This window comes from Phaenicophaeus curvirostris, chromosome 9 (assembly GCF_032191515.1).
Source record: "Phaenicophaeus curvirostris isolate KB17595 chromosome 9, BPBGC_Pcur_1.0, whole genome shotgun sequence".
In the NCBI taxonomy this organism is placed as follows: Eukaryota; Metazoa; Chordata; class Aves; order Cuculiformes; family Cuculidae; genus Phaenicophaeus; species Phaenicophaeus curvirostris.
The window spans coordinates 19,115,366-19,127,815 of NC_091400.1; the positions used below are offsets into that span (position 1 = coordinate 19,115,366).

At 54.6% G+C, this 12,450-nt stretch overlaps 1 protein-coding gene across 5 annotated transcripts in view; it reads left to right on the forward strand.

Annotated features, from left to right (window-relative positions):
- PSD (pleckstrin and Sec7 domain containing) overlaps positions 1-12,450 on the forward strand; it is a 44,751-nt gene that overhangs the window by 13,652 nt on the left and 18,649 nt on the right. For 4 of the 5 annotated variants that reach the window (XM_069864269.1, XM_069864270.1, XM_069864271.1 and 1 more), the window contains exon 5: positions 3,916-4,359. The exons of the other annotated variant lie outside the window; for it this stretch is intronic. In XM_069864269.1, the coding sequence (XP_069720370.1) occupies positions 3,916-4,359 (444 nt within the window). The remainder of the gene's footprint in view (positions 1-3,915; positions 4,360-12,450) is intronic. 5 annotated transcript variants of the gene reach the window in all.

Genomic DNA, 12,450 nt, shown 5'->3' on the forward strand with positions numbered 1-12,450 from the left:
AGATGGTGCTCCCAATATAATTACCAATGTGTATATAGGGGCGTCATCTTCATTTTACTGTAGACCAGTGGCCATTTTGATTTTCAGTCCCTTGAATGTTCCCCTGGCATGTGCAGACTCTGAGAGCAGTGTCTTGAAAATCGGGAGCCTCAAAGCTCGTTTAGTCCCTGCATCACAGTCCTGGATTTTTGCTTACACACTGTTTCTGAGCTCTGCAGCTGCAGTCCTTCTCCCTGTTTACCAGTCACCAGTATTGATGTTTTCTACTTCAAGCTTATCCTTTGGATGCTCACAGGACAAGTGATGCCGGGGTGATAAAGCAGCCCCTCAGGCTCCTGAGAGCAGACACTGTTCTGCTGCTGCAGAACTGCTGTACCCCAGACCTGGCCCAGTAGCTGGGAAGGACCAGCCCTACAAATTTACTGGAGCACCTTTGGATGCTGATTTGCGGCATTTAGACATGTAAATACCTTTGAAAAATCTAGCCTTAAAGCTTTAATACCCTCTGCAAGGGGGATTTTGGCTTGGTACTATCTTGTCCTTCATATTTTGGCCAAAGGGCGTCTTCTCTGGTGATTTACTCTACCAAATGCTAACAGCTGGCTGGACATAGGGCTAAAGAAAAAAAGCCAACACCAAATCAACATGATGTGGAAAATGATGGAAGAAACAGTATCTTCTTCCAGCAAATCCGCTCCCTGAATATATTTAGTCAGATCTACTGACTCTAATGACTAGTCTAAGCATTTACTGTCTTTATTCCCGTTAGTCCCAGACACCTGTCAGCGAGAGCGGGCTTGGTTTCCTTTCTCCTCGAGCACAAGCAGACATGGTGGCTAAGCTGGAGGCTGCGCCTGCCTTGGCCCGCAGCCCTGGTGCCTTGGGCTGATAAGAGAAAAGAGGCTTTGCTGGGGCTGCGGAGGGCTGGGAGGAGGCAGAAACACTTTTTCTCCTTGCAAGCACACTGGCCTCACTCAGGAAAGCCCGTGGATCTGCCATCTGGGGAGGCTTTCCAGAGCTGGTTGATGGAGAAAAGAATAGCTGCAGGGCAAGACTTGTTGGGGATTAAAAAAATTATTATGGCCCTGACTTCATCAAACGCTTAAGCATAGGCTTATCTTGCCTCGGTAGCCACAAGCCTCTGCTAAGCGTCCACCCCAGAGCCCAGCTTGGCCACAGAGCAGCACCTTGGGCTGGTGCTCCTGTGTCCCGCAGTGTCCCAGTGGTGGGGCTGGAGAAGGGATGCTCATGGTGATGAGCTGGGTGGGGATGTCTGCAGCTCACAGGGGAGAACTAAGGGCAGCGTGACACCAGCATGACAGCATGGACAGGGCAGGGGAGTGTGGGCAGCACCCATAGGCAGCTCCTGCAGCTGAGCATGGGACGGAGTTGAACACTGAACCTTAACAGCAGGCAGCTACCAAGCTGGAGGAGATGTGTGAAGGAGCCTGGGGGGTGCAAGGAGCCGCTGGGGCTGGTCTGAACAAGATCTTTGTTCAGAGAGGAATAAAGCAAGGGGCTGCTGGGTGGTGCTGTGTGGCCCCATCTTCTTTGGGCTGAGCTGGGGCCCTTGCACAGTGCCTGCCGTGCCGATGCAGGCAGGAGGAGTGGGGCATGGCTGGGGCAGTCAGGGGTTTGGAGGGTCCCAGGAGCATTTGGCAGAGAGAAAAACCTGCTGAGAGCCTGAGGAGGGAGATTTTCTTCTCCCCAGACTGACGGGAATGGTGCAGCTCTGTAGCAGCGGGCAGGGAGAACGGGGTAAGCCCCTCTCTGCAGCTGCTGAAGTACAGGTTGGCAGCCCCCTGCAGCCCCCATGGGCAGATTTTTACCTGAAGTGCTGCTGCCTTTGGTGCTAACATGCAATGCAGCGTGGCTGTCAGCTTCTGGGATCCAATTCCCCTCTTTACCTGCCTGGCCCTCTCCCAAGGAAGGCTCACTGCCTCCCACCCCAGCTCAAGGCTGGAAACATTTGATTTCCTGCTGCCTGTTACTATTGCACAGATGCTCGATTACCACCTCTGTGTCTCCTCCCCTCCTCTGCTTCTCCCAATTGCATTTGTCTGGCTTGGCGACAGGGCAGCGACTCTTCCTGGGGGGCTGGACTGGGGCACAGGGGAAGCTGATGAAGCATCTAGGTCCAAGCAGGAGTGGTGTGTACAGGCAGGATTGTGCCCATGCTGCTGCAGTTAGATCCTTCTAGATCTGAACAGCTTTGCTCTTGATTTTTCAGATTAGAGATTTTGCTTCCAGAGCTCATATGGTGTGAAGAAAACCAGCTGTGTTTTTTCTGTGGCTTGGTGGCAATATACTTCATCACAAGAATGAGCCCAGCTCCCTCTCCTGGGAACAAGTTCCCTTCTGTCCACTGCCATTGTCCTCCCCAGCACAGCCCATCACACTCCTTATGGATTCAAGGTGCAAGGCAAAGTCAGCAGCATTAGCTCGGTTTAGTAGCATGCAGCTGTGTGGGAAGGACAGTGAATGCACATTCGCATCTGAAAGGTCAGCTGCAGATCTCCCTTGGCCTCACCAGAAAGCCACCCTGGAGGTGGCTGCTCCTGAGGGTCCTTTGGGAATGGTAAGAGCACCGAGTGGTGCTGCATAACCAGGGAAATGCTGGTGGATGGGTGAGAGCAGCCTCCATCTTCTTTGCTTGCCGGCATTTGGCTTCACGGCACTCCCATTGAAGCCAGCCAGCACTCTGGGAGAGCAAAGCTGCCAGCTCTTGGCCTGCTGAAGTAATTAGGGTCAGATTTTTGAGTGCTATGTGAAGAAGGCTCATGAGTGAAAATCATTTGATGCTTGTAACAGCGATGCATCTTCTGAGCCCTCTGTATGAAGGTGTTTGTTCATAGCAAATGTTATGACAGACTGAAGCAGTTCCTCACCTTTAATCAGAGGAAAGAGTGGCATAACAAGTGCTTGCTTTTCTGCCGCTTTAATAAAACCATAGTGGCTTATGAGTAAAGTAGTCTTTTAGAGCTATGTTTATGCTTGTGCAGCTGAAGCATTGATGTTCCCTGGGTTGGAAATGTCCCTATTGTCGTGTGTTCAGACAGATGGGGAGGTTGCACTTCACCTCATTTACAGGACAAAACACTTGGGGCTTCAGGATCTGGAAAATCCTGTGTTGGGCTAAACCAGGACCTGTGCTGGAGACAGGCTGGGCCTTCCTGTGGGGCTTATCCTTGACAAGATGATAAGCCAGGACCAAGCCTGGCCTCTATGACATGGGCCAGCTCCAGTCCCCAAGCCCAGAGCTGGGTGTGAGGCTCCCTCCGTACTCTCTGGGGAAACCTGGGGCTCAGCATTGCCTCATGCTGAGTCCCAGATGTCTCCTGGAACTCATCATTGCTTTGTGCTGGGTTCCAGACCTCTCCTGGGACCAGCCAGCTTGCAGGTGGGTGTTTATTGTGCTCTGAGCACAGTGCTCAGCAACCATGGTGATGTGTTCATGGAGGAAGGTGTTGCACTGTCCTGAGGAGTTTCAGAAGGAGTCTTACGGGTGCCAGGAGTTCTGAAGGGTTGTGGAAAATTCATCAACTTCCAGATTTGGTTGGAAGTGGAGCTGAACCACATCCTGCTTCTGGTGGTTGAGCCTTTTATTGGATGTAAGCTCAAGTCAAGTGACTGGGAGCAGTAGCCATCTCATAAGCTTCTTAGGAGGATGAGCCACTAAAGGGAAGAAAAGTCTGTGGTCCATTAAAGGAGAAGCATATGTCTGGAGTGAGGTCAGCCCAGTCCCTCTTCCCATGATGGCTTGGGCAGATGAGACATTTCCTTGAAGGGCTACAGACGTTCAGAGGAGATTTCTGCCCTCTCCGCTTTTCTTCTGGAGGTGTGTGGGACTTTTGTTTTGAGGCTTTGATCCCTTGCTCCTCAGTGACCTATTCTTCTCATTTTCTTTCCCCCTAGGAATGTGGACCAAGACACACAGGGTATGCTTAAGTCTCCAGTGCCCTTCCTCCTAGGGCACAGCCTCTCCAAGGATGGCATGGACTCTTTCAGCAAGCATTTTGAGAGCATCATGGAGTCCCATCGAGCCAAAGGCACATCTTACACCAGCTTGGATTCCATTGACATCCTCTCCTCCCCAGCCCGCACCCATGGGACCTTTTTCACTTTTGACCTCCCAACACTCACCCCAGAAATACAGGGACAAATCCGAGACAGTGCCAAGCTGATCAAGGAGAACTTTGCTCCTCTGGCTCACTTGGAGCTGGACTCAGGGACTAGTTCAGCCACAGATGCCCCCTGGACGGAGAGGGAGGAGGAGCAGGGAAGACGAAGGAAGGGTGCTCAACACAAGCCTTGCTGCTCAGAGGACAGCTTTGGTACGCCCTTGGCCTCCAACCTGAGGTGAGTGACCAAAGTTGCTTGCTGTCCAGCTGGTCCACAGAGGCTTATTGTGGAGTTTAACCCTCTTGTGGTGTGTTTTGCAGCCAGAGCCTAACTTGCTGCTGGGCAGGAGGGGAAGGGTCAGGACTCGGCGTGCTGGATTTTCTGTGAAGTGGCCGATCAGGCCAGTGATCACCATGGTGTTATGGTAGGCGTGTCATTGGGAGTGCATCTCCTTTTTCATCTTTGCCAGCTTTGTTGGTGTTGAAGAGCTGAGAGGCTTCCTCCAGCCTAGCAAGCAGGGAGACCCAGGACTTCGATCCTGTAGTGGTTCCCATTGCAGGACAGTCCATGGTGGCTGTGGTGACAGGCCAGCCAGAGGTCAAATACCAGTAGAAATACAACAGCCTTTTCCTCCTGGAGGCCAAGACTTCCTGATACTACTGTGTCCCTCACCATCCAAGCAGCAACCTCTTGTTTCTTGACAGCAGGAGTCCCATGGTCTTGTACCTATTGTCCTGGCCTTCTGAACCTCCTGAGCCTTGTGTATGTTGGGAGATGGAGGGCAGAGATGAACATAGCCCACTAGAGGCTCCCTGTATGTTGCTCTGAACCTGCCTGCACCCCAGCTCAGGATGGTTACCCCATGGCTGGGGGTATCTCTGATATCTGGAGTGGGCTGTGGGAGCTCAGCCCTGCCACTTTCAACCTGTGCCCGTGTGAGACCATGTCCAGGCTGAGACACTATGTTCCTGCGCTCCTTCCCCTTCCAACAAGGTCTTGGGCTGAGGCACTTGTGGTGTGGCAGGTTGGCAGGCTGAGTCTTTTACCTTTTCCAGGATGCACTTACCTGGAGAGTGGTCAGGTCTCGTCTGGAGGTCAGGTCTGGTCCAGTGGTTCAGCTGCAGAGCTGGCGGCTCTCAGAGAACTTGCTGTCTCAGTCATGCCAGTGCTGGCTAGCTCTCTCTTAACTGGTTGCTTGCTGTGCAATGCCAGAGCCTCCTGAATCCTTCAACCACTTAAGTTTTGGTCTTTGCCAGACCAAACTTTATTAGGCTTGGTCTTTTCCAGACCACTTCTGATTGCAATCTGTGTCATCCTCGATGGTCAGCTCGGGGTGGCCAGGTGGGAATCTGAGCTTTGTGACCTCTTTGGTGTCTGCAGTCGAGAGAGGAGAGTAGGGTATCGCATCTTCTCTGTAGTCTCTGGATCATTCCAAGGGCATTCTGGGGCAGAGAGATGCTGGTTTAGGCCTTCCTTTTCTTTGGGGCACTGAAACCAAGTCCATGGTAGCACACAGGAGAGACAAGGTTTGTGCAGTGAAATTGGTGATGTCCAAGAGGCATGAGAACAGCGAAGGGTGGCAGTATCCAGCTATGATCCGTGCACTCTGCAGGAAGAATTAGCTTCCTATTCCTCTGCCAAGGCAAGGAACAGAAACAGCTCCCTGTAGAAACCAAGAGGACAGTGACTGGCTCATTGCCCACAGGCTGTCATCGTACCATAGCAGCAACACCACCACAGGGGCATGGGGAGGTGCGAGTGTGCTGGAACGACAGGAACGACAGTAACATGCCCCAAAGGAGATTTTTCCTCACTGGTTTATAGTCAGTGGAGTGTGACAGCCGTGCTGAGGATGCTGCAGCACTGTGTTCCCCTCCTGGCTCAGGTTTTAGAGCAGCCCTGGGCTGTGGTAGAGGTCACAGAGAGATGTTATCCCCCCCAAAAAGCTGCCCTGGATCTTTGCTGAGCCCACCTTTGCTGAGCCTCTTTTCTTCTCCTCTTCCAGCTCTCTCCTCCGCTTTGGTGGGAGGGGAGCATGTAGGAAACCCAGCTGCAGCCTTCAGTGCACTCCCTGGTCTGGTTACCCTGAGGCTTGGGCTTTCCATAGTACCATAGGTGTTAACCTTGCCTTCTGTTACACACACAAAACATCCCAAGCAATAGTGTTCCCCAGTTAGAAATGATTACTTTGGTTATCAGTTGGTACTTGCAAAGCTCTTTTCTTACTCTGGTTTCTTGCCCACCTCCTGGCCTGTGGGTGACGTTCAGATGCACTGTGCTGCCCTGCAGCAGGTGAGCAGGTGCCCTGGCTCCAGCAGTGGCCTGAGGCTGCAGGAAGGATGGTGAGAAATGGGCCATGGGAGAGCCTGGCATGAAGCAGGCCTTCCCTTGCAGTCCCTGTGGGCAGTGGTGGACAGGGAGGCTGGTGTGGTTGGAATCTGGTGTCTTGTGCGATGGAGAGGAGTGGAGTTTGGGACTGGCAGCATGAGCTAGGCTAGGAAGCAGGGGAGGTATGGTGTACCAGGGCTTGAGGCAGCCCCTCTTCTGCAGGGTCAATCCCCAGGCAGCAGGGCTCTCTGGCAAGGGAGAGATGCAAGAAGTTTCTTCTTTGCCCATCACTGGTGCTACTAACTTTCTAGACTCTGAGTGGAGTCAACCATGAATCTGAAGCTTCCCAACTAGTTTGAAGAAGTGTCTGGGCTGGCTATCCAAGGATTCCCATGAGATGGAATCAGCAGCTGCTGTTACCTGTCAGGGTCGATCTGCTCAAGCAGGGAGTATCCTTGTGAGGAATCTTTAATGGAAATTGCTGTGGAAAGGAGCTCAGGAGCCTCTGCAGCTATCATAGTGCAGCATCACTCGTGCCAGCAGGGACAAAGGAGAGGATTTGCCACCACCTGTGGTCACAAGCAGTACAGACTGACCTCCAGAAGCACAGGTGGAGTGGAGACCCTGGGCAGAGGGCTCTGTGGTGGCAGCTCAGCTTTGTGCTGGCTTTCAGCCTCAGGGTTGCCAGAGGTGACCTTAGGCAGCAGGTCTTTGGCATGAGGGATGACTGGTGATGAATGCCAGTGGGTCTAGACCTCTGTGTGCTGCTCTACGGCTTTCCCTCTTGTGCCCCTGAAACCTTTGATGTTATTTGTTGCAATGATTGTGGTCTGGATGGCCCTGTAGCCTGTGACTTTGTCTCTCTCGGTCGCAGGAACAGCCAAGCTGGCGATGCCCCCTGCATTGCTGGGGAGACATGCTGTCTGCTGGGGAGACACGGTGTCCCCTGTGGCTGGCAGCCTTGGTTCATGCAGCCTTATTCCTCACGCTAAGGCCCCAGTGTCCCTCGGGATGCAATAATCTGAGACCATATTTTTATCTTGACCTTGCACAGGGGGAATGTGCCAAAGTGCAGGCCTGGAGAGGCCTCCCCTGGTGCCGGGATGCCTGCAGTTCCTCTCGTGGCCTCGGCTAAAAGAAAAGGATCAGTGGCTGAAGAGCCAGTGTGGGACCTCTCCACCCTTCCACAGCGGTGCCATGGTAGCACCAGTGTGTGAGCAGGTCATCGCCCTGCTTGGGTGAGAGGTGAAGGTGTGCAGGTCCCCCACGGAGGGCTGAAGTTAAAGCAGTCTGAACCCAGGGCTGTGACAGTGACCCACAGAAGAGGGGAGGAAAGCGGAGCCCTTCAGGGCTGGCAGGGTCCCTTGGCCATGCAGCCATCCAGCGCAGCCCGTCACCTGCCACGGGGCTGTACACAGTCCCACGGGCACGGGGGCGGGGGGGTAGTTCCCCTCTACAGCTCCCTGAAAGGAGGTTGTGGAGAGGAGGGTGCTGGCCTCTTCTCCCAAGTGACAGGGGACAGGACAAGAGGGAATGGCCTCAAGTTCTGCCAGGGGAGGTTTAGGCTGGACATTAGGAAAAAATATTTCATGGAAAGGGTCACTGGGCACTGGCAGAGGCTGCGCAGGGAGGTGGTTGAGTCACCTTCCCGGAGGTGTTTAGGGCACGGGTGGATACAGTGCTGAGGGACATGGTTTAGTGATTGATGGGAATGGTTGGACTCGATGATCAGGTGGGTCTTTCCCAACCTGGTGATTCTCTGATTCTGTGAACTCGAGAGGCTCCTGCGGAGCCCGCCCCGGCGCCGGGGGGCAGGCTGTGCCGGGACCCGAGTCGGGGCCCTCGCCCGCGGCCCGGCGGCAGGGAGGGCGGGGGAGCCGGGCGGGGGGGCTGCCGAGCGCAGGGCGAGGGCCGGGGGGGGCCGGCGGCGGCGGGGGAGGAGCGGCGGCCCGCGGGCTGCCAGGTCAGCCCCGCCGGCGAGCTCTGTTCTGGCTCTTTATAAGGGCCCTTTTGTTAGCGCAGCAGTCGGTGAGCCCCCGCCCCTCCCCTCGCCGCGGCCAGCGCAGCGCTGTCCCGCTGGCACTGGGCGAACCGGTGAGGTGACGCCCTGAGCGCTGTGCCCGGTTTAGGGCCCCCGGGTGGGTTCGGGGTGGGAGCGCTGAGCAGAGGAAGGAGGGCAGTGAGGGAAGGATGGAGGTGGGGAAGGGATGCGGTGGGGTGGGAGCGCGGGAGGAGGAGGAAGGTGTCTCCCCACAAGCATGACACTGCAAGAAATGGGGCACGACCCTGGGGGGAATCTTCCCCGCACACCCCCCCGCCCCAAGCATTTCCATGTGGAGACACGAAGGGCAGCAGGAGCCGGGACACAGCGCCTATCAGCCCTCCACGGCACGGAGGGTGGGAGCAGCAGGGGATGCCAGGGCTTGCAGAGCTGCCTGCAGAGGCTCGGGCAGCTGCGCATCCCTGTGGGATGCAGCCCCTCACGTCAGCTGTTAATTCCAGCCCCCGGGTCTGACCCAGAGCCCCGAGGCTGAGCTTTTTGCAAGGGTCCGAGAGACCTAGGTTTCCGTGCACTGACCCCATGGCATCTGTGTCTCTGAAGGAGAGGACAGCCCTCCACCCAGCAGGTGAGTAACTGGATTTTAAGACTCTCGAATGGCTCCAGAAATTGGTGAAATTGCAGAGTCAGCCCATGACCTCTTCAGGAGTGGTTGTGCCCCCCACAAGAGGGGCTGGTAGGATGGGGTGATAAAAGGCAAGCAGCCGTCTCCAGAGAGGACTGATACTGCAGGGGAGGGTCTGGAATTCTGCAGAGAAACAGGAGTGAGGAGGGGCACAGCTGCCCAAAGTTCAGTTCTACATTGATCTGGCATCAGTAACACTGGCGGGTGCCGCTATGGCTGCGTGATTTGAGGACCAGGTTGGACTCCAGAGCTGCCAGAAAGCAGGACCAGCCCCTCCTGTGGTTGGAGGCTGGCCTGGCTGCCCTTCAACTGTCCTCCCAGCCTTAACTTCAATTCTGTGAGGAATGAACAAGCCCAGATCCTGGCTGTCATAAATCAAAGTCGTTCCACTGAGACCGATGGGGGGAGCTGCGTTTATTTAGCTCAGCCGAAGATCCGGTCTGGTAAATTCTGAGCAGCTCTTAGGCAGGCTGGGCTTGCTTGGTGGAGGCATTGGGCATTTACCCATGCATCCAGGGTATCAGAAGTTGAGGGCAGTGTGCTCCTCTGCCCGATGCACGTGTCCCTCACAGACTCAGACCAGGGTCCTTGCCCTGTCCCTTCATGGTGCAGGATGCAGACCAGACTCCTGTGGGAGCCAACTGGCACTTGGATTATGGTTGGAGGTTTTTAATTTCCTAGAGCAGGTATCCCACCTGGAAATGTGTCAGGCAGGACCTGGACAACCCAGGGGCTCAGCTGAACACCCCTAGCTGAAAACAATGGTCACCTGGCCCAGCCTGTCTCCAGGGATATCTCTCCTTCTGAGCTTCTGGGAAGCAGGGTGTTGGTACAGGGAGGGTCCTGCCACACAGATACTTCCCTGCTGGCAGCCAGGAGCTACAGAGGTCAGCTGTCTGGGGCAGGCTTTGCTGAGCTAGTGCCTTATTGCAGCTCCACATCCAGGAGAGAAGATTTGCTCTTGGTTGATGGTAGCTGTGGAGAGAACATGGTGCCAAGTGAGCCCAGTTTGTGATGGCATGGTAGAGAGGATGTCAGGGCTCCTGCAGTGACATGCTGCATTGCAGCTAGGGAAGGTGCTGTGGTCTCTCCTGCTGGGCTCTAGGCAGTCAGCCAGAGGAGGAATATTGGGGCGCGATGAGGCTCTGCCTCCAGGAAAGGAGCATTTGGCCCTGAGAAGAAACATTTGGGCCCTGGAGAAAGAGTTTCTGTGTTGCAGCGGCCCCAAGCAGCAATGCAGTCCTGCAGTAGCACCCCAGGGCTGGGACCACAATGTGGTCCTCGTGCTGAGCTGGGATGGAAGGTGGCTGGTGAAGAGCCTCTGTCCCCAAGCAAGCCCTGAGCTGGATCACGTGCCTTCTTCAGAGATCCCCAGAAGGACCTTGCTGTTGCTGACACGGGTGCTGGGAACCCAGCCTCTCTAGTGAAGACCTCGGAGGTCACAGGGGGACCTGTGCTCCCAGCAACACTGGGGGTGGCAGTGGTTGTCCTAGGCAGGCAGCAGGGAGAAGGATGAGCTAGCACTCCGTCCACTCAGGGATGACTCATTTCAGGCACGCTGAGGATACTCGCACAATACCAAATTTGATCTTTATTCCCTAAGTGTGGGCCAGTTCTCAGATTGAAAATTTATCTAATGTAAAAAAATATTATTTCGGTGTTTCTTCAAGCCAAACTGAAATGTCACTTTAAAAAGTACACTAAAAAAAATCCACCCTGAGACATTAGCTCATTGGCAAGAAAATTAGCATCACCTCAGTTGCCTCAGACATGGATGCGTCGCTTTGCTCTGTTCTCCATTTGCTTGAGGATTGTGATCTTGGTTTTCTGTCTTGAAGCTGCACATTCTCCAAGCTAGAGCTTGGAATGCTAACATACGGGTGCCACAAATAGGGCGCTCCCAGCCTGTTGAGGCATGAGAGTGGCTTGAGTGGTGGAAGAAACCCCATTTTATGGCATGGCTGGGTAGCGCCTCATCCTGAGAGGAAGGTTATGCTTTGCCGATGTAAAACCCCAAATCAGTATGGGTGCTTGGTGACAGAGGGGGGACATCAAATCCCATTGGTACAGCTGCTTTGAGTCCCAGGCTGTGATCTGGGTGTGACTATTGCAAGAGTTGCAGCCACGGGTTGGGAGCTTGCAGGGAGATACAGATACTGAAGGATAAGAGAGGTTTTATAACTGGCCCCATGCCTGGATAGTCAGCACTAGGTGGGAAAGCTTAGGACCGCAGGTTGGGAAGAGAGGTTACAGGGGAAGAGTTACAGATAGAGTTTTAGAGTTACAGGGGAAGACTCAGAGGTCTAGGTTAGCTTCCAGATGCTTCAGGAATCAGCTGTGTGAGGGAGGACAAACTCTCAGGCAGGATAGGCAAGGTTCAGAAGGGTATTAGGAGTTTTTAGTTATGGTTGAGAAGAATGAAAAGGCCTTCAGAGGGTGACTGAGCAGCTGCTTGCTCTAAAGGTGATGTTGGAGCATGGGGAGTGGTGGAAGAATAGTTTTGGGTTTTGTAACTCAGCCTGTGGGTAGAAAAGCATACTTGAGGCTGTTGGACTGTTGGACCATAATAGCAGATGGAGTTTTAACAAAAAATACAATCACTACAACTCATGGCTGGCAGGTACCAGTTACTGGGGTGGATTTATCTTTTCTGCTGCTGGGAAGCAAAGAGCCTGTGAGCCCTACCCTTGGCTTAGGGCACAGTGGCTGCAGGTGGATGAGGAGTCAAAGAGGGGCTGAGGTGTGTGCCCAGCACTGGCCCAGCAGCATCCAGCCTGTTCTGCTGTTGGGCGCTCCCTGGGGCGGCTTTGGCCTTGCTGGCTGATGCAGGCACAGCCAGGTGCAGCTGGAGGGCAGTGGGCACCGTGCCAGCAGCACCTTTGGATGCTGCCACCCTATTTTGGGAGGAGGAGAGCTTTGAGGCAGGTAGGAGGGATGCCTGTGGGACAGGGTGGGCTGGTGACATGGATGGTGATGCTGGAAGCCTCCTGCCCAGTGCAGATCCCTGGGTTTGGAGCAGGTGAACTAGTGACCTTGTGGTCCTTCTCGTGGCTGCTTCCACCAGGGTGGCATGAGGTGATGCTTGAGTTCCTGGGGAAGGCTGGGGCCTAATAGGCATCCATCTGCCCTGGGCTGTCTTAACCACAATTGTTGTCCTGCACTGGCAAGCTCAGTGGTGGTCAGAGGCATCTCCCCAGGGACCTGCAGGGTGTCAGAGCTGCTTTCACGAGGGAAGCACCTGGCCCACGGGTCAGAGCAGCTTCCTGCACTGCCCACAGGCTGGTATGGTCAGGATGGTGGGCACAAGGCGCCTGAG